Here is an 18,399-nt window from a genome sequence, read left to right as displayed (position 1 = left end):
AGGCAGAGGCAAAGTTAGATGGAGCAGGAGCAGAATAAGGCAAGGCAAAGCAAAATGCCAGAACAATCTGCAGCGGAGGGGTGGAGGGGAAAGGGGGATGGCAGGTCTCCAAAATCACATGCTCTATACATTTCAACCAGCTGAATGCCGCCCATTTTCACAAAAAACATATTGACCTGACATTGGTATAAAACTTTCACAATCAGATTGCATGCTTTCTTGGCCTTTTCAGCCAGGATGAATGCCCTATTTTGGGAAGGAGATGTACAGAAGTACCTTCCCCATGCCGATTCTTTTGCAGGATCAGGAACTTTACTCACATGCAGATAAAGAAGGAGACGCAATCTAGAGATATATCAGCTCTGAGAAACACACACAAAGCATTCAATATGGCCTTGTGCTACATAATGTGGATGAGGACATGTATTTCCATCCATATAGCAAAGTAGATGGGAAACTGCACCCCTTCAACCGAAGTCTCGGTTGCATGTGGATTGTTGGGTACGACTCCTTCTGGATCGGGCTCCAGCTGTGTTGGGGATAGCAACCATCAAGCACTCTAGTCTGACAAAGCATGTCCATGGGCTGTTCTGCCTTTTCGTTTGGCTTAAGGATCAGCCAAGGTTTCTCACACACACATCAGTACAAAGACTGGCCTGCCCACTAGGGCTGCTTGTTTTTGCTTTTTCACATTCTATTTCCAGACCTGCATAAGTGAAAAGATGTGGTTCATCAGAAGTCCCATTCGGTCTGGCAGCCAACCATCATTCATGATATCACAACGCTCCTGCTCAGCTTCATCTCTTCTGTTTTCACAGATATCCCACAGACGATCCCGTAGGTCCTAAAACAGAGGTATGATGAAAGCATAATAGCAAGTTTGTATTGCCACTGAGTTATAAATGGCAGTTAATAATCTTATTTTGTGCGCGCGCACATGTGTGTGTATTGCTAAAATTTATACATGTGGAGCATCATATTCTGCTGTAACTGAAAACATTTATCTCTTTTACTTGCTTTTTTCCACACCTCACAAAATGTGCTGCTTATGCCATAGACCATCCATTGGCCATCTATGGTCTAAACCTGGGGTCTCCAAACCCCTGCCTGGGGACTTGATGTGGCTCACGGAGAGCCTCTATCTCTGATCCCCTGAGAGCCTCTGGACCAGATGACCAAACACAACCAGAGTTGTGCTTGTGGGGTGGGGGAATGGGGGTCCATTTAAGTGTGTGCTTTATTTCTTGGGTTGTGTTAGTGCTTGAGAAATCCTGGACATTTGAGCTCATTCATTCATTCAAGTTCTATCTCTAATGTATTTATTTAAATTATATATTTTTTTTTTTCTGGCCCTCAGCACTGTGCCAGATACTTGATACCCTTCGGCCAAAAAGTTTAGAGACCCCTGGTCTAAGCTACGAAACCTGATCAAATAGATTCTCTTCTGTGTCTTTCATTTCTGCAGTTCAGGCAGTGCTGAGAGAATACATTTTGGAGGACAAAGGCATTTTCTAGCATAATGTGCAAAAGAGCCTTTCCCAGCTTCAAAGTCTGTTCCTTTGAGGTTACTCTTCCATCACCCTATCACTCAACTCACTGAGAGAAGGAGGGCATCATACATTTCCCATCTCCAGTAATTTCAGCAGGTGTTGTGGTCAGCAGCCACATGAGCTGTGTGCTGTTATAGATAAGCTTTGGTAGGCCACACTGCAGGCTGGATTCTAACCCTCTTTCTCTTTCTATTTCATTCTAAATTAGATTTTTGATCTGTCTAGAGATTACAAAGTGAGAATCAAAAACAAAGAACTTTTGTCTTCAGTGCAACAGGCACCAATAGGGATCTCTGGTTCAGTGATTGTGCCTTTTATGCAGAAGGTCCCAGTTCAATACCTATTTGTACGGGTGGATTTAGGAGCACAGTGTCAGCGAGCGACATGACCAAATACAATTTCTTTAGGAAGACTAGTACCAGCTCTGTATCCAGACAGGCAGACCAATCCTAACTAGTGCTAGTGAAGCAAGGCTGCATGGCCTACACTGTATCCACTGCTAGTTGGGAGTCAGCTGGAGGTCTCCTTGGAGTATTTTTATCCTTACCCCAAGTAACACCCAGTCAGCCCTAAGGGGCTTCTTGGATCTCCATCACTTATGTAGCTGGCAGAAGACAAAGCAGCCCTGTGTAAGGCTGCCTGGCCCAGGAGGGAGGATAGCATATAGTGGAGAAGGTCTCAAATGATTCCACTCTCTCCCAGACCCGATCCATCCCATTTCACTTTCCTCCACCCAGAAACACCCTCTCCCCACCTCCTAAACTTCCTCCCATCACCCTCTCCCAGCCCCTGTGCCACTCAGCATGAAACTTCCACTACCAGCAACCAGACTCAGATCCGGCACTGGAAGGGAGTAAAGGCTATTCTGCTGGCACAGCTTACTCCTGAGTAGTTGCAAATGTGCTTTATGGCATGTTTGCAACACTCTGGACCACTAAAATGGTGGCCACACCAGATGAACCATCAGTTTGGATTGTGCTCTGAGTAAGAGAAACTGGGAGGTGGGCAATGGGAGTGGAGTCAAAGGTGAGTCTGGGTTAGAATCACCATTGTTGTTATTATGAATATTTATAGACCATTTTTCAACACAAAAGTTCCCTGTTTCCTGTCCCAAAGTAGCTCCAATCTAACAGACATGCTCTTAGCCCCCAAAGTACGTGCTGGTTCTCTACAGAGGTCTGTATAGAGTCGGAACAGATGTACCTCAAAATACCTGGCTCTTGCTGGACGAGCACAATCGTGCCTACCCAAACATATCACAGAGGACATACCGGTGGCGTAGCTAGAGAGGGAACAAAGCACTAAGTTTTGCTGGTGCCTGAACATGCTGTGCTTGTAAAACATTCTTTTCCCAGTTAGCATCTAGGCTTCCTTTCATGGCCTACAGTAAGCAGAGTTCACTGAGTTCAAGTTCCAGATCTAGTCTTTCATCCAAGGTTTGCCCTTGAATGTGTGAAATAGTAAGAAGGTGGCTTGAACATGTGGACAAGTACCTTTAAGCCTATTGCTGAGTCATCCATCCATCTACTGAGTAGATGGGACTCATTAGCCTGGGAAGGCAGCTCATTTGAGAGAAGGAAAACTCTGATCCCAAACCTCCACTGCCTTGTGGCTACATCCAGTTATGGAAAAGGCTTCAGGAGTCAATCTTGAGGCAAAATCCGGAGCTGGAGTCCCTGAGGCAGTTCATGGCTGAACACAGTTACATTCTGGCAACTCCTGCGACACCGCTGGAACCAAACGTATTGGCTTCTGCCTTTCCATTGGACCATTTCAGCGATGTGGAGAGGGTGGATTTGCTGCATGGGTAACAGTCTATCCTCCATATCTATTTTACCCAGGCTTTGCGCACTGGAGAGGACACTGTTCCAGAACCACCATTCAGAGCACATTACCATAGTCTTCTGAGACTGAAGGATGCCAACACAATTGCTGAGTCAAAGAAGACAGGTAGCCACAGTTAGGCTTAGGAGGTTGGCTTCCTAATTAGGTGGCATGACATCAAGCAGGATTGAGCCCCGGCATCTCTTGTTTCACAAGGTTAAGCACCTTTCTTCTTTAGACTCTGTAGTTCTTGGGCAAGTAGAAATATGGACATCTACCTTCCAAGAGGCACTAATAACATATTTCCTCTCCTACAGGAACGCTGCAGTGCAGGTACAGGCAAGCTAGAAAAGGCTTCAACAGGCTGACTTCAACACTCCACTGAAACTGAGTGTTGGGAGAGTTTTTGACAGACAAAAGAAAATATTTCTTTACTCAGTGTGTGGTTGGTCTGTGGAACTCCTTGTCACAGGATGTAGTGACGGCATCTGGCCTGGATGCCTTTAAAAGAGGATTGGACAAGTTTCTGGAGGAAAAATCTATTATGGGTTACAAGCCATGATGTGTATGTGCAACCTCCTGATTTTAGAAATGGGCTATGTCAGAATGCCAGATGCAAGGGAGGGCACCAAGATGCAGGTCTCCTGTTATCTGGTGTGCTCCCTGGGGCATTTGGTGGGCCGCTGTGAGATACAGGAAGCTGGACTAGATGGGCCTATGGCCTGATCCAGTGGGGCTGTTCTTATGTTCTTATGACTTCCTTGAGAAATACAGCCTAACATTTGTACGTCCCATTGATTTTAGCACAATCATATTGTTCTAAACTTCAGTCATGCATCTCCCCACTTTTAGCCACTACTTACAGTAACTCTTTGGTGTAATTCCTCTTTCATTTCATCATCCTCCCACAAGTCATCAGCCACTGAATTATAATCAGCTTGCCACTGAATCACAAACTCCTGCTTGTGGTCCGGGCGCTTCAAGTATTCCTTGAAATGATTTCTGAACAATGAAATCAAAAGACAACAAGAATTCTATACATGAAAATACTTGCAGCAATCATAGAATTCTTGATCTGTAAAATCCCATCTGCTTACCTGATGTCTGACAAGTAATGAATGATCACGTGCTGTTCAGCTCTGAGACATCGAAGTGTATTTTTGATATTGTTCACATAAGTTTTTTCCAGATTTTCCCAATAAGGAACTAAAAATTCAGGTACTTCCTGTCAAGGTTAAAAGACATCAATTTTATCTGTCTACTCACAGGCTGCCTAATTAAAATGCTGAGGAATAACAAGAGGATAAAGAGAACAAACTACAGATGGACCTTGGTATCTGCGAGGGATCCGTTCTTGGACCCCCACAGATACTGAAACCTGTGGATAAGCAAATTTGTGGATCATTCCAATATTACCTCCTGACATGACTGGAGACGTTCTCCAGTCACATCTGGAGGTGTTCTGAGCACACAGAGGCTGCATGTGGAAAGGCCGTTCCGGTTTCCATGAAAACATCTCTGGTCACATCCGGGAACTTGGGTCCTGACCTCCACCACAGGTTTGGAACCTATGGTAAGTTAAATCTGCAGGTCCTGAATCCACTGATAAGGACATACCAGTATTGCATTATATTCTATCTCTAATTCTATCTTTTACTTCTGCCTCTGTGCCTTCTGCCACGTTGATGCAATGGTTGAAACAAGAGCCAGTGTGATGTGATAGTGGATCTATCTATCACATCAGCTTGGGCTGATGAGCTTGGGTCCATTGTTCAAACCTTGAGCAATCCCCCTGCAGTGACGTCACTAGAATTCATGTCACCTGGTGCGGGAGTCCTGCGTGTCACCCCATGTAGTGGGCTTGGCAACGCCCCAGGTGGGCGTGGTGACGTACCATCGCCCTGCCCCCACTGGTTTTTTGGCTGTACCTTTTGTTAGAACACAGATATTTCAATGTGGTTTGTTTCAGTGCATTCTGCATGAAATTACACATTGATTGATATATAACATGGTGGTCTTATTCCTCCAAATTCTGATTCTAGTGATTTTGAAAACTTGTAGAATCTCACACACACACAACCCATGTCAACTTACTAACACCTTATTGCAGCAGTTCTCAAACATTTAGCACTGGGACCTACTTTTTAGAATGACAATCTGTCCAGGACCCTTTGGAAGTGATGTCATGGCCAGAAGTGACATCATCAAGCAAATTAAAATAAATAATTATAAATAATTAAATAAGAAATAGTTAAATAAGGGGGAGCCAGTCCTGTTCCACCAAATGAATCTACTCTGAAGTAAGTCCTATTGTGGTCAACGGGGGCTTACTCTCAGGAAGGTGTGGATTGGATTGCAGCCTGTGTGCATGTCTACTCAGAAGTAAGTTCCATAGTGGTCAATGGGGCTTACTCTGTAGTCTGCTTGCAATAACAACCCCCCAAAAAGAATTAGTGAGATCTTCAGCCCTCCCAGTGCCCAGTTTAAAGTTCTTCTATTTCAGGCACATCAGAATAAAGACCCTCCTGGCTTCACAAGTGCAAAACAGAAAACTTTCCCCTTACCATTCAAGCCTCTTTTTTGTTCTTTTGGGGGGGGGGGCTGCCTTCTGAAGCAACTCCATTGGATCAGGACCCTTCTGGTGTCCTCACATTCCCCTTTGCCTAGCCTGACCACCAGAAAGGCACGTCTGCCTACTCGCAAGTAAACGCGACTGTGAGGCTGCTTTGCTTTCCATAGGACTCCATAGACTGGGAGGGAGGCAGCTGGGAGGGAGGAACCTCCTTCTCCGGTGTTTTGGGGGGCTGCACTCATTGGATGAGGACCATTCTGACGTCCTTGGAGCCTATCAGCCTGCCTCAAGTCCGCCTACTTCTGAGTAAACGTGACCATTTGGCTTTGTTTCCGGCTCAGGCTCAGACTCGCAGCTGAGAGGGGGGAGCTTCTCGGGTGTTTTGGGGGGGCTGCATTTATTGGATTGGGACCATTCTGGTGGCATTAGATTCCTCTCAGCCTGCCCTTTCCAACAGACTATGGCAAGTACGCCTACTCACGAGTAAACGTGCGATACAGCTCACTTTCCATAGGGCTCCATGCATTTTTCCTTCCAGTTTTTTGGCCATAAAAACTTTTGAAGGAAAGGAGATATTTCTGTTTTTTGCTTTGCACTCTGCTGGCCATTCCACATCCAACGGTGTATGGCATGATGGGGTAGCTCCTAACTCCTTGAAGTTAGTACATCCTCCCCCCAGGGCGCGTCACCCCCTGGCACGTCACCTGGTGCAGCCCGCACCCCCTAGCAATGCCAGTGTCCCCCTGTAGTGCACTTTACACAGGGCTGTGCTTGAGGTCCATTCAGAAGCTACAGCTGGTACAAATGCAGCTGCAAGACTGCTGGCAGCGTATGCAGGCCTTCCCTTTCCTCCCAAGGGGGAAGATCCAGGTCACATGGTGTGGAGAAGACATCGGATTTCATCGGACATCAGAAGTCGGATTTACTAAATTTTCACCAATTTTGACTCACATGTTCAAAGCAGCATCAAAAAGAAAACCAAGCCAAGTTAAAAATGTGAGAAAGAAAAGCCGCCACCAGGCACAGTTGATTTTGGACTGCCATACTTGAGGAAGTGGTTCGTCGATGTAAACCCATTCATCTGATCCTGGTTTAATCGGAGGTGGTTCTACAGGAGCAGGAGGCAGAATGTCTTCAGGTGAAGGAGGCATCAGTTTCCCTTGTGATTTTCCTCGTGGGGTGCCTTAAATATGAATGCATATTTAAGGATGTAAAAACAGGATCTTCTCCTCATCCTACATGACATGTCTATTCAGCTTCCCAGGTACTGGGATTTCATGGTTGCAAGTAGAGATGCTCCCCCTCTGACCTTCCCACCCAGGCTTCCTCTCCAGGTGGTGGGCTTACCACTTGGAAACATGCTAGGCCAGCTCTGCATTGGCCTCTGGGGAAAGAGGAGGAAGGGCCCACACATGGACTTCCTTGTTCCCCTCCCCTTTAGCAGTCAATAGCGCTTGCTTTGTGGGGTCCTAGAAGGCTCCTGGGAGAACTTCTTTAGTTGCCAGATGAATTGCTGCAGGCTTGATATCAGCTTTGAAAAACCTAGAGTTACAAAATACTTTTAGATTTTCAAAGTTGACTTCTAGGTGGCATTGGCTGTGGCAGCCAATGATGGGGAAGATTGGCATGCTCTGGCAGGCCTGATCTTGAGTGCCACTACTGGCAAGAGATTGGTTGTTCTCTCTGGACAACTTTTACTGATGTGAAGCAGCACTGTTCTAGTATGACATTAATCAGGCAAAGGATGCTGTTTTGTATATATCATATTTATTTTAATGAACTTAATAAAAAGGTCAAATATTTTCTAATATCTTTGCTATGAGAATAATTTTTTGAAAAATGCCCTGCTGATGCCTTCTGTCTGAATGATAACCACATTAAACCATAGTTTTTGAATATAAGTAGTCCACTCTAGTACTTCAATTAATCTAAACTGACCATTCAAGTATAATAACTGTGGATTGGGCTTCCCTTCCTCAATGTTGCAAGAAATCTTTGGAGAGAGACCACAGCTCAGTGGCAGAACATATGTTCTCTAAAGTCTCCACGTGATCTCTTGCATCTCCACTTAAAAGAGATTTCAAACATTAGGGCTGGAAAAATCTCAGCTTGGGGCCTTGAAGAGCCTCTGCATTGCAGGACAGACAATATTTTTATTGCCTTCTTGTACTGGGATGATTACATTGCAATGTTATTATAGCACAGATTGTTAGGCTGATGTCATAACAATGACATTGTTTTGGAATGCAGTGATCTTAATTGAATTTAAAAATTTTGTAAGTTCACAATTATGCATTGAGTTATTGTGCTTTTTTATTTAATTGTGCTGTATTTATTTTGCTGTAACTTTAGTAGGATTAGTAGGAGGTTCATATTACCTGTTAATTGATTACTTTTAGAAGTAGTCTATCTTAGAATGCCAAATGCAAGGGAGTGGCAACAGGATACTGGTATCTTGTGGTCTTGTGTGTTCGCTGAGGCTACTGTGAGCTACAGGAAGCTGGGCAAAATGGGCTTTTGGCCTGATCCAGCTGGGCTCTTCTTATGTTCTTATGTATTTGTTTTTATAGCGATATGTTTTGAAGTTTATTTGAATTTCATGTTTTATCATTTTATTTGCTGCAAATTGCTTTGAGCATATCTGTATATAGAACAGCAGTATACAAATAAGACTATGACAATATTAAGCAAAACAGAGTAATGAGCTGACTCAGTACAAGGGTGGAAACTAAATGCTTGCCTTGCAATGCTATGGATTGGGGAAGGGCACATTTGTTGGGGAAAATGGGTGGGTAGGATGTAGGCACTTACTGCATCCCTGACACACCAATTCTTTAGGATTGGACTCACCAATTCTTTAGGATTGGACTCTTGCATATCTGACAATGACAATTCTGGACTTTTAGCTGCCTCTAATCTTTGGAAAGTCTTCCAGAGACTAGAAGTAGTAATAATATGGATATATGGGTGCCCTACAAGGACGCATTGTGGTGGAAATTTTTCCACACATTTCATCTTGCCTTTATCCATATCCCTGTCCCACAGGCCTTACCTCAGGCCTGCAAATCTTGTAAACTACTAAACCAAGTGCCACAGTCTCTCATATATCATTGGCTACCTGGTTCTTGTGACTGTCCCTGTTTTTGTATCTCTAGGCAGACAGCAAGGGGATTTATTGAGGGCTCCCAGAGGGCTGTCATACCTAAGCACTGTGGGTTGTTTATGGTGTGGTGGGTCATAGACTGGGCTCCTCTAGTTAATGTAGTTTTTAAATTTCAGTTATGGGTCTTAGAAACCTAAACATAAATTTAAGCATCAGTTGTGAAAATGCCTTTGCTTTCCTTTGTCAATGAAAACATTTTTCCCTCATTCAGAACCTGTCAATGTTGTTGTTAAATGCAGGTGTAAAGTTGAAAGCGAAATTGATTGTATTTTGCGGTTGTCAGCAAAACACTACAAAAAACAAAGATGTACTTTACCCGGTTTACTTCCTGCTTCTTTTCCTTTTGCTTCTTTTCCTTTGGCTTCATCTTTCTTCTTCTTTTTTCCTTTACTGGGTGTCTCTGGAGAAGAGTCTTTTGGGGAATCCAATACAAATAAATTTAGCATTCTAGCATGGATTAACTGGATCATGTTAGTGAGAAGTTACTCTTCTATCCAGAAATGGAGGAAGGGTAAGAAAATGAACTCTCCCAGATCATAAATACCCTACCTCAGGGGTGCTCACACTTTTTTGGCTCGAGAGCTACTTTGAAACCCAGCAAGGCCTGGAGATCTACCAGAGTTTTTTTTACAATGTTCGCGCCATCATAACATATAACATTTATGTGTACAATGTATGTTGGTGTACCTTGAGCCCCACTGAGTATAACAGGACTTACTCCTGAGTAGACATGCCTAGGATTAGGCTGTGAGGCTGCAATCCTAGCCACACTTACCTGGGAGTAAGGCCCATTGAGTACAATGGGCCTTACTCCCGGCGTTTCCTTCCAGAGGCACCTGAAGGGGGGGTCGGCACTCCACGATCTACTCATTTTGCCTCGTGATCTACCAGTAGATCGCGATCCACCTATTGCGCACCCCTGCCCTACCTGTTACTGAGCCCACTCCACTCCACCCTATCCCTTGGCATATTCTACTTTGGCTCATAATGCTTAGTACCAACTCTTTTGTCTGGCAATTGCCCTTCTGCTCCTCCCTTGCTCACACTTCTCTAAGTGTGAGTGCAAGCTTTACTGAGACTTCAGCTGGTGCAATGGCTGCTGCTCTGACTGAAGGAGTTGGAAATGTGCCATAAAGCATGTTCTTGGCAGCCTAGGAGTAAGCAATGCCAGTGGGGAGGCCTGCACCGCCCTACTGATGCTGTGTCCCACTGATCAGCCACTGGCAAAGACTTGTGCCGGGCGGCAGAGGGGAGATGGGAGGGGGTTTCAGAGGCGGGGAGGAGGTGTTTCTGTGGGGGGAGGGCAGAACAGGGTGGATTGGGTCCAGGAGATGGTGAATTGGAGAAGGCCTCCTCTGTCATATCCTAAATCCCTTCCCAGGCCAGGCAGCCCTACACAGACCAGTCAGACTTCTTAAATAGCTTACGAAGATCTGAATAGCCCTATAGGGCTGAAGCATTACTTGGGGTAAAGGGAAAAATATTCCTTTACTCCAAGGACCTTCAGCCAGCTCCCAACTAGAACTGGATATAGTGCAGGCCATGCGGCCTGGCTGTGGCAGTGCCAGTTAAGATTGGGTTGCCCATCAAATTGTGGAGGTGAGGTGGGAGGAGAGAAAGCAGCAACTGCTTCTAAGCTGCTCTCTTGTAGGTAAGAATACTGCAAGATTAACCTGTACTGTGTTAATCTCAAAAGTGTAGTTCTTTATATTGACCAGTTTATTTACACTACCATTCCTAGAGCAGTGTGGTCAATGGCACTTTTGTACATGCACAGAAGCTTTCTGAAAGTGCTCTGCTGTCATTTTCTCTCACAACTTTGTGAGTTTGGGAAAGCCTTGGAATGGGGTGTATTTGCAATTGGAGGAACTTACAAATGAGAGGATTGCTAATGGTGAAGGAGCTTCCCATGGCCAGGTCTTTCCAAGCACAGCAAAAAAGAAAAAGTCCAACCTTTTCCCAAGGTTGGAGAAAAGGCTTGTTGAGATCCAGCCTATTCCAAATCAACATGGGTGAGATTCACACACCACAACTTGTCTCTTGCCATTCCTGCAAGGAGTTCAGGGCAACTTAGCATTATCTCAGTGTCTACTTCAAACAACCATGAAAGATCGGTTGGTTGAGAGACAGTAACTTGCCCATAACCATACCAAGGTTCAGAACTGAATACGTATTTGAACCTGTGCATGTAGACTCACAGAACCTCTTCAGTAAGGGAATATTTATTACTAATCCTGAAATGAGTGACATGTGTCTGTGTGTGTGTGTGTGTGTGTGTGTGTGTGTGTGTGTCTGAGAGAGAGTATAACACAGTAGCTAAGAAAGTGAGCTGGGAATTCCCTGATTTAAATCTCAGTTCAGTCATGGGGTTAAGAACATAAGAACAGCCCCACTGGATCAGGCCATAGGCCCATCTAGTCCAGCTTCCTGTATCTCACAGTGGCCCACCAAATGCCCCAGGGAGCACACCAGATAAAAGAGACCTCATCCTGGTGCCCTCCCTTGCATCTGGCATTCTGACATAACCCATTTCTAAAATCAGGAGGTTGCGCATACACATCATGGCTTGTACCCCATAATGGATTTTTCCTCCAGAAACTTGTCCAATCCCCTTTTAAAGGCATCCAGGCCAGTCACCATCACCACATCCTGTGGCAAAGAGTTCCACAGACCAACCACACGCTGAGTAAAGAAATATTTTCTTTTGTCTGTTCTAACTCTCCCAACACTCAATTTTAGTGGATGTCCCCTGGTTCTGGTGTTATGTGAGAGTGTAAAGAGCATCTCCCTATCCACTCTGTCCATCCCCTGCATAATTTTGTATGTCTCAATCATGTCCCCCCTCAGGCGTCTCTTTTCTAGGCTGAAGAGGCCCAAACGCCGTAGCCTTTCCTCATAAGGAAGGTGCCCCAGCCCCGTAATCATCTTAGTCGCTCTCTTTTGCACCTTTTCCATTTCCACTATGTCTTTTTTGAGATGTGGCGACCAGAACTGGACACAATACTCCAGGTGTGGCCTTACCAAAGATTTGGAATGGGTTACTTGGTGGCCTCAGACAAACTTCTATTCCTCAACCTGAGTATCTCCACCTCCTAAATCTGCATGCTTCAAAAAGTGTTCTGTAAGTGTTATCATCATACATTTAGATGATGGTTGTAGCTTGGTAGAAGAACATTGGCTTTGCATGAGGAAGGCCACAGATTCAACCCCCAGCATCTTCAAGTTCCCTGATATCTGGAGACTATACTGAGCTAGAAGAACCTTAACAATGGCAGCCTCATATGTGACTGCAGAAAAGGAAAGCTGCTAGCCTGGGCGTGGCCTTATGGCTACTTGTCTACAAAGAGGTTTGCTTTAATTCAGCTTAAGTCATTTGGATTTTGCACCTGCCTTTTTTGGATCTACTTGTATGAAGCAGTTCCATAGTGAACTTTGAAATGCTCTGCCCTCCACTTTTTTTTGGACAATATGTTGAAAAGTTCAGAGGAAATCCTCTCCAAAGTGAGTCTCACACTGATTGGCAACATTCTCTAGGGTTGTTGCTGGATTCACAGAAACCTGAGTTGTTGCTGGATTTTGCCTAGAGCAACATTTGACCCAAATGTAATTTTCTTCCCAGGTGAAAAAAATGGAGGAAATTCTAGGGAAGCAAAAGGTGTTTTGTTAGGAGTAGAAAAATGTGTCAGGGGGAGGGATTCTACCACAGTCACAGCAAAAGAAATAAGTTATTCAATTTGCCACATAAAAGAAAGTGAGCTACCGGAACTGTTCCTAAATACGGCGCACTACCGAGTTAGAATATATTTATACTTCACCAACCTTTAGTAGGTGGTGGTGGAGACTCCTGCCGTTCTGGAGAAGGAGCGGTGGCTGGTTCCTCCACCTTATCAGCTATAACTGCCGGCACCTCTTCTTGTTGCAAAGCAGAGAGAAGCTCTTGCTGTTTCTCCGCCTCTTTCTTTTCCTTCTCCTTCCCTTCAGCATAAAATCAACAGCAGAGCACATATAAATCAATAATGAGCCCATGCATCTAGTAATTGCCTACCCATGTGCCTGCAGGCATTTTGAAGGTCATTCCCCAACATGTCACAGACAACATATGTGAGATACAAATAAGAGTAAAATGCACCAGATGTGCCTCTGTGCAAACATTTGTGCTTTTTTCAAAAAATATAATAATATATTAAGCATGTTGATAAAAACCAAATATCTGCAATACTTGTACTTCTGGATTCTTAACACCTTTCTTAATGCTAACAATGCACCAAAACTGCAAGGCTGCAAGATGCATGATAGAGGAAATCCTGATTCCAGGAACTGACAGCCATTATCAAAATAGGTACCACAGCACAGTATTGATCGGCCACCGATTTAAATTAAGCACAAAGTTGATTCTTCTGTCATTCTGGTAACAACAAAGATCTGACTGTAGGACTCTAGCTGAAGGGTAAATTTTTTTTTCCCAGATGAGGAGCACCCTATGGGTTTCAATTGCTATGAAGCACAGGAGTAGCAGAAATTTAGTAACATCTTAAATTGTTCTCATTGTGTGTTGAACACAATAGGACTTACTTCTGAGTAGACCTGCTTAAGATTGTGCCCTAAGTCTCATCTTGGTGAGTCTTAGCTTAAACTTTGACATGGTATTGCAAGCAGGCACCCATCTCCTAAATGGCAAGCCCCTATCTAGGTCCACTCTGATGCCAGCTTAGCTGAGACAGCCCATCACTTCTGGCATTCTGGCAGTGCTCCACCACATGTACCAAAAGTAGGTTTTACTTAGAATGTGTCGGGAGAGAGTGCCGGTCTCTTTGGGATTGCAAGGGGAAACAAAGCCACCTGGCAGAAACTCCCTCCCTCCTGAAGTCATCTCTCACCTAGTCTTTGGCTCAAGTCAATGCATCCAACATAACAAGTGGGAGAATGCAGTGGTCTTTTAGGTTTAAACTAAATAATCTGAGCTCAGAGTGCAGTAATTCCCCCCACCCCCCCCCCCCAAAAAAAGGATAAAAAGAGCCAATTAGTTAGAGTTTCTGCAAGAAGGAGGACTAGACAGGCCTCGGTTCATTCTCCAGGTGTCATACCTTTCTGTTGCCAGGAGAGGGCCAGGAGTTGCTTTTAGGAGTAAGTGAACTATCACTAGGGAACATTCAGCTGGAAACTGATTTTCTTATTATTTGTGCTTCTGATCTCAAGTATACTATTTGGTTGCTTTTCTTCATATTAATTCTCTTTTTTCCATAAACATTTCCTACTTTTTGAAGAAATACCTGATTGCTTCTTTTAACCAGAGTGAGAGCAATTGCCTCCAGCTTTCCTTTGAATCCCTGTGCTACCAAAGACAGGCTTGTGTGTGTCTCTGTGTGTGCATACATGCAAGTATGACTGCATGAAAAAAGAAGGGGACGATTAGTATTTTGATACTTCCCCTTCCCCTCTTTCCACAGGTAACTTGGCACTGAGAGTTGTGGTTAGCTAGCTGTAGTTTCCTAGGCTGGGGAAAGGCATGGAGATGGAAACTTAATTAACTGTTCTAATGGCAGTGAGAATCTATCCTTTGTTGAGTTTTTTGTTTTAAAAGGGACCAAGGGCATATGAGAAGGTCAGATTCATGGGCTGTGTGCCTTGCTTCTTCCCAGCAACATAACATGGAGAGCCTGAGGGCCTTCCCTGGATCACCACACCTGGTTATGGTCCCAAAGATCTACAGAGGTGAAATAAGGAAAGTAACAGGGGGAAAAAAGACTTATATGCTGACAGTGAGCAATACTTTTTCCATTCCATTGAGAAATTGCAGTCAATAACCTGGAAACATTTTCAATATAAGTGCTTCTATTGGAAAAAAGAGGAACAGCATCACTCACTTTTATTTTGTATTTTAACCATTTCTTCCATTATAATGTCTTTTACTCTTTGACATACAAGATTCTCTTCCTTTTCTGCACTGATTTTTATGAGAATATTTTGCTGCTCAGAAAACCAGTTTTCCAGGGCAGGCCAAGTCTCCAGGAAATGAATAATTCTGTGAAATCAGATTCAGAATGATGCATAATGTTGAAGTCAGTATCAAAAAGATATTTACAATTTAAATGACTAGGACTGATTAAAAATGACTTAACACACAAAGATGCCCATTTATCATGCTGAGACGACATTCTGGATCTAATATTGTGACATTCCCAGATAGGCATTATCTGCTAACTCAACAAGAAACACCAGCATTAGGTTGTTGAGAGCTGTTGGCCCCTGTCTGCCTTCTGAAGGAATACTGGACACTACCATTGCCACTGTGGGTTCAGGGATTGGCTTAGCCATGCAGGCCCTTTGATGGACATGGGCCTTCAGCCAGTGCCTAACCTGATGTTCACTAATGGTCCCTCTAAGTAATATTCAGGAAGCCATATATGCCCCATTGGTTTAAAGAACAGCTACTTGGTGGTATTGCTAGTAACAGATATTGGACAGCAGGGAGTCCCTGTGATAATGAATGGGGCTAGCTGCTGTCATCTGCATTGGCAGGAATAGGACACTGTTTCAGTTGTGGGGGTTACCAGTCACTGTTTGCACCACTACAGCTAAGGTGGAGATGCAAGAGGAGGCTGTTCACACCCATGATCATAACACACCTGTGCTGCATCTGGCTCCTCAACGAATCCTGTGTTTGTTGGCCTTCAGCAGGTTGATCACCTCTTTCTAGTCCATCTTGATAGGAATCAGGTACTAAGTGAAAAATATCAACATGGTTTTTTGAAAAAAAATTCCCAGGATACTTTTAGGAAATAAAGGCATAAAGCAGCAACATCACTAATAATATCCAATACTAAATATGAGAAGCTGCCTTGTAACCGAGTTAGAGCCCAATCCTATGGTTGGCGGTACGGCTCCGTGCTGCTGGCCACAGTCACAAACGTGCCGTAAGGCACATTTGCGGGGCTTGCGCTAGGCTCCCGCTGGTGCTAGCCCAGCACTGGGCAGTGGCCAAGTTCCGCGGCTCAGTGGTCTCCCGGACCTCCGGACTGCAGAACAGGAGGCGGAGACGTGGATGGGGGCGAGGGGGAGGCATTCCAGGGAGGGGGGAGGCCGGTGCGGGCGGGTAGGAGGCGTGCCGAGGGGTGGGCGGGAGGAGGATCTGTGGAGCTGAGCTCTGCAAGATCCAGGGCACTCATGCAGGGCTGCGCGCCCTACATGAGCGCCTTTACTCTGCCGCCGACCTTTTGGTCAGCGGTAAAGTGAGTAACCCCATTGCAGTGCTGCTTACCTTACTCGGGGGAAGGTGACGAATGTCCCCTTCTCCTGAGGAGTGTCCCGCGGGAGGCACAGGATTCAGCGGCAGCCCTTTTCAGAACTGGGCTGCCCAATCGTTAGTCCACTGAACTCAATATTATCTACTTTTTCGCAGCTAATGACCAGGGTTTCAGACAAAAGTTGTCACAAGTCCTACCTGGAGAATATTATATATCCACAAGAAATCATGAGTGATGGGCAAGTTGCCCAGTTTACCTTTTAATTAACTCAGTGTTTCTCAACCAGTGACATGGGTACCACCAGTGGTACCTGAGGTGGTGTCTGGTGGTACTTGTGGGACTCCTGGACATCTGCCATCCACCAGAGGAGACCAGGAATGTGATGCAACAGACTGTGGTAGGAGGCTTGGCTGGCAGAGCTCCAAAGCATGCTTTTCTGTGAAAAAGCCTTCCTGTCCACCCTGAGCCTCTTACTGGTGTTTGTTGCATCACATCTGGCCTCCCAATCCAGAATAACTGGCTATGATGTCACTGCCAGTTACTTCCAGTGGTACTTCGAATAGGTGGACCATGTGAAGTTATATGGCAGAGGACAAATGTTGAGACGCACTGAATTAGCTCATTTTCCCAGAGAACTCTCAGAAAAACTCATTTTGTTTATTTACCAAGAATTCTCCAAGAAAGCTCCTAATGATGCTGTATCCGGAGTATAGCTATAGATAGCAATTCAGTTACACATACACACCTAAAATATATATACCCAATAGCTCAATCCTATCATCTATATATGACAGTGGAACTTGTGTTCTGCTGCTGTAAATGCAGCAATGCCGTCATAAATGGTGCACTGCTGCTGAGCACAAAGGAGCCAGCAGTGGAAGCAGCTTGTGCACCAATGGCCCACCTGCGCCATGCCAGAGGTGGTAAGGAAGTGGAGGGGGTTGGTTGTGGGTGGGGTAGAGGAGGTTCAAGGTAGAGAGGGGAAAGGGTGGGGGAGGAGCAGGCTGAAGGGATGGGTCTCAGCAGCAAAGGTGCATGTTGGATCCTATCCCCAGTTTTCCAGTCTGTACCACTCCCTCCTCTCCTGGGACTTACACTAGCTGCATAGCTTCTGTGGGTCTGAGGATACTCAGGCAATCAGGAGGCTTACTGGGAGGAAGGTAAATAGTTTTATGTGTACCACTTGTTTGTTCTCTCATAGCATGCAGTGCATGCTCCAGCTGGCATGGCTGCATGCTACAGAGTGGAAGAGGATAGGATTGAGCTGAAAGGCATATAAAATTTTTGGAAGGTATTTCAATAGGATAGCATGCAATTGTTGTAATTAGCATGGTTACATGAATCAATCAGTAAAGTTCGTTTGCTTATTTTATACATTGAACTCTAAACTTACATTTCCTGGTTGTCACCCGGTTCAACACAACAGAGTCTGAAATATCTAACAACAAAACAAAATCAAGAGCAGGTGGGAATACAGGTGGCTCTTTCGGAGTTGCTGGATCTACAACCAAGATGGGTTTTTTCAAATTGCTATTCATTGCTTGTGCCTGAACCGGATCTCGACCCGTCAATGCCTTTTCCAGCAGTTTCGCCTGATTCAGTGTCATGGGAAATCCATCCATGATCCATCCCTTATCTGCCGACAATCGACTAAAACAAAAGAGAACCAAAAATCATCCTGATCTGGAAGGTTCACTCAATTTTACTGAAGCATTTATGTTTTCCTCTGTAGTTCTCAGATCCTTCAAAGAGCCAGATAAAACTATTCTGAAAGTTCTAGATGTAGACCATTGAAATAATGGTCAGCGTAGGCCACTGAGACTAAAAAGTCCAAAACAATAGCATTTCAGGTCAAGCACAACTAAAGGCCACTTTTCTCTGCTATCTGGTGACCTGAACAGATTTTCATGAATGCAGATAATAGGTCCCTATTTAGCTTTTGGTTTGACCCACCAATGCCACATCAACAGAAGTAACCTACATTCCTTTTTCAGAAATTTAGCCTGTGAGAAGAAGTGCATTCCGAACGCAGAACAGAATTTCATG

General features: G+C 44.7%; 1 protein-coding gene across 1 annotated transcript in view; it reads right to left on the bottom strand.

Moving 5' to 3' along the window:
• Positions 1 to 18,399, bottom strand: part of SPEF2 (sperm flagellar 2) — a 126,178-nt gene that overhangs the window by 52,310 nt on the left and 55,469 nt on the right. The window contains exons 16-24 of the mRNA XM_066618176.1: positions 17,747 to 18,003; positions 15,736 to 15,829; positions 14,974 to 15,131; positions 12,929 to 13,084; positions 9,426 to 9,521; positions 6,993 to 7,129; positions 4,472 to 4,599; positions 4,238 to 4,376; positions 707 to 844 (exon numbers count right to left, since the gene is read on the bottom strand). Of these exons, the coding sequence (XP_066474273.1) occupies positions 707 to 844; positions 4,238 to 4,376; positions 4,472 to 4,599; positions 6,993 to 7,129; positions 9,426 to 9,521; positions 12,929 to 13,084; positions 14,974 to 15,131; positions 15,736 to 15,829; positions 17,747 to 18,003 (1,303 nt within the window). The remainder of the gene's footprint in view (positions 1 to 706; positions 845 to 4,237; positions 4,377 to 4,471; positions 4,600 to 6,992; positions 7,130 to 9,425; positions 9,522 to 12,928; positions 13,085 to 14,973; positions 15,132 to 15,735; positions 15,830 to 17,746; positions 18,004 to 18,399) is intronic.

This window comes from Tiliqua scincoides, chromosome 2, assembly GCF_035046505.1.
Source record: "Tiliqua scincoides isolate rTilSci1 chromosome 2, rTilSci1.hap2, whole genome shotgun sequence".
Taxonomy (NCBI): domain Eukaryota; kingdom Metazoa; phylum Chordata; class Lepidosauria; order Squamata; family Scincidae; genus Tiliqua; species Tiliqua scincoides.
The sequence above is the reverse complement of the archived record's forward strand: the minus strand, read 5'-3'. Positions and strand labels throughout refer to the sequence as shown.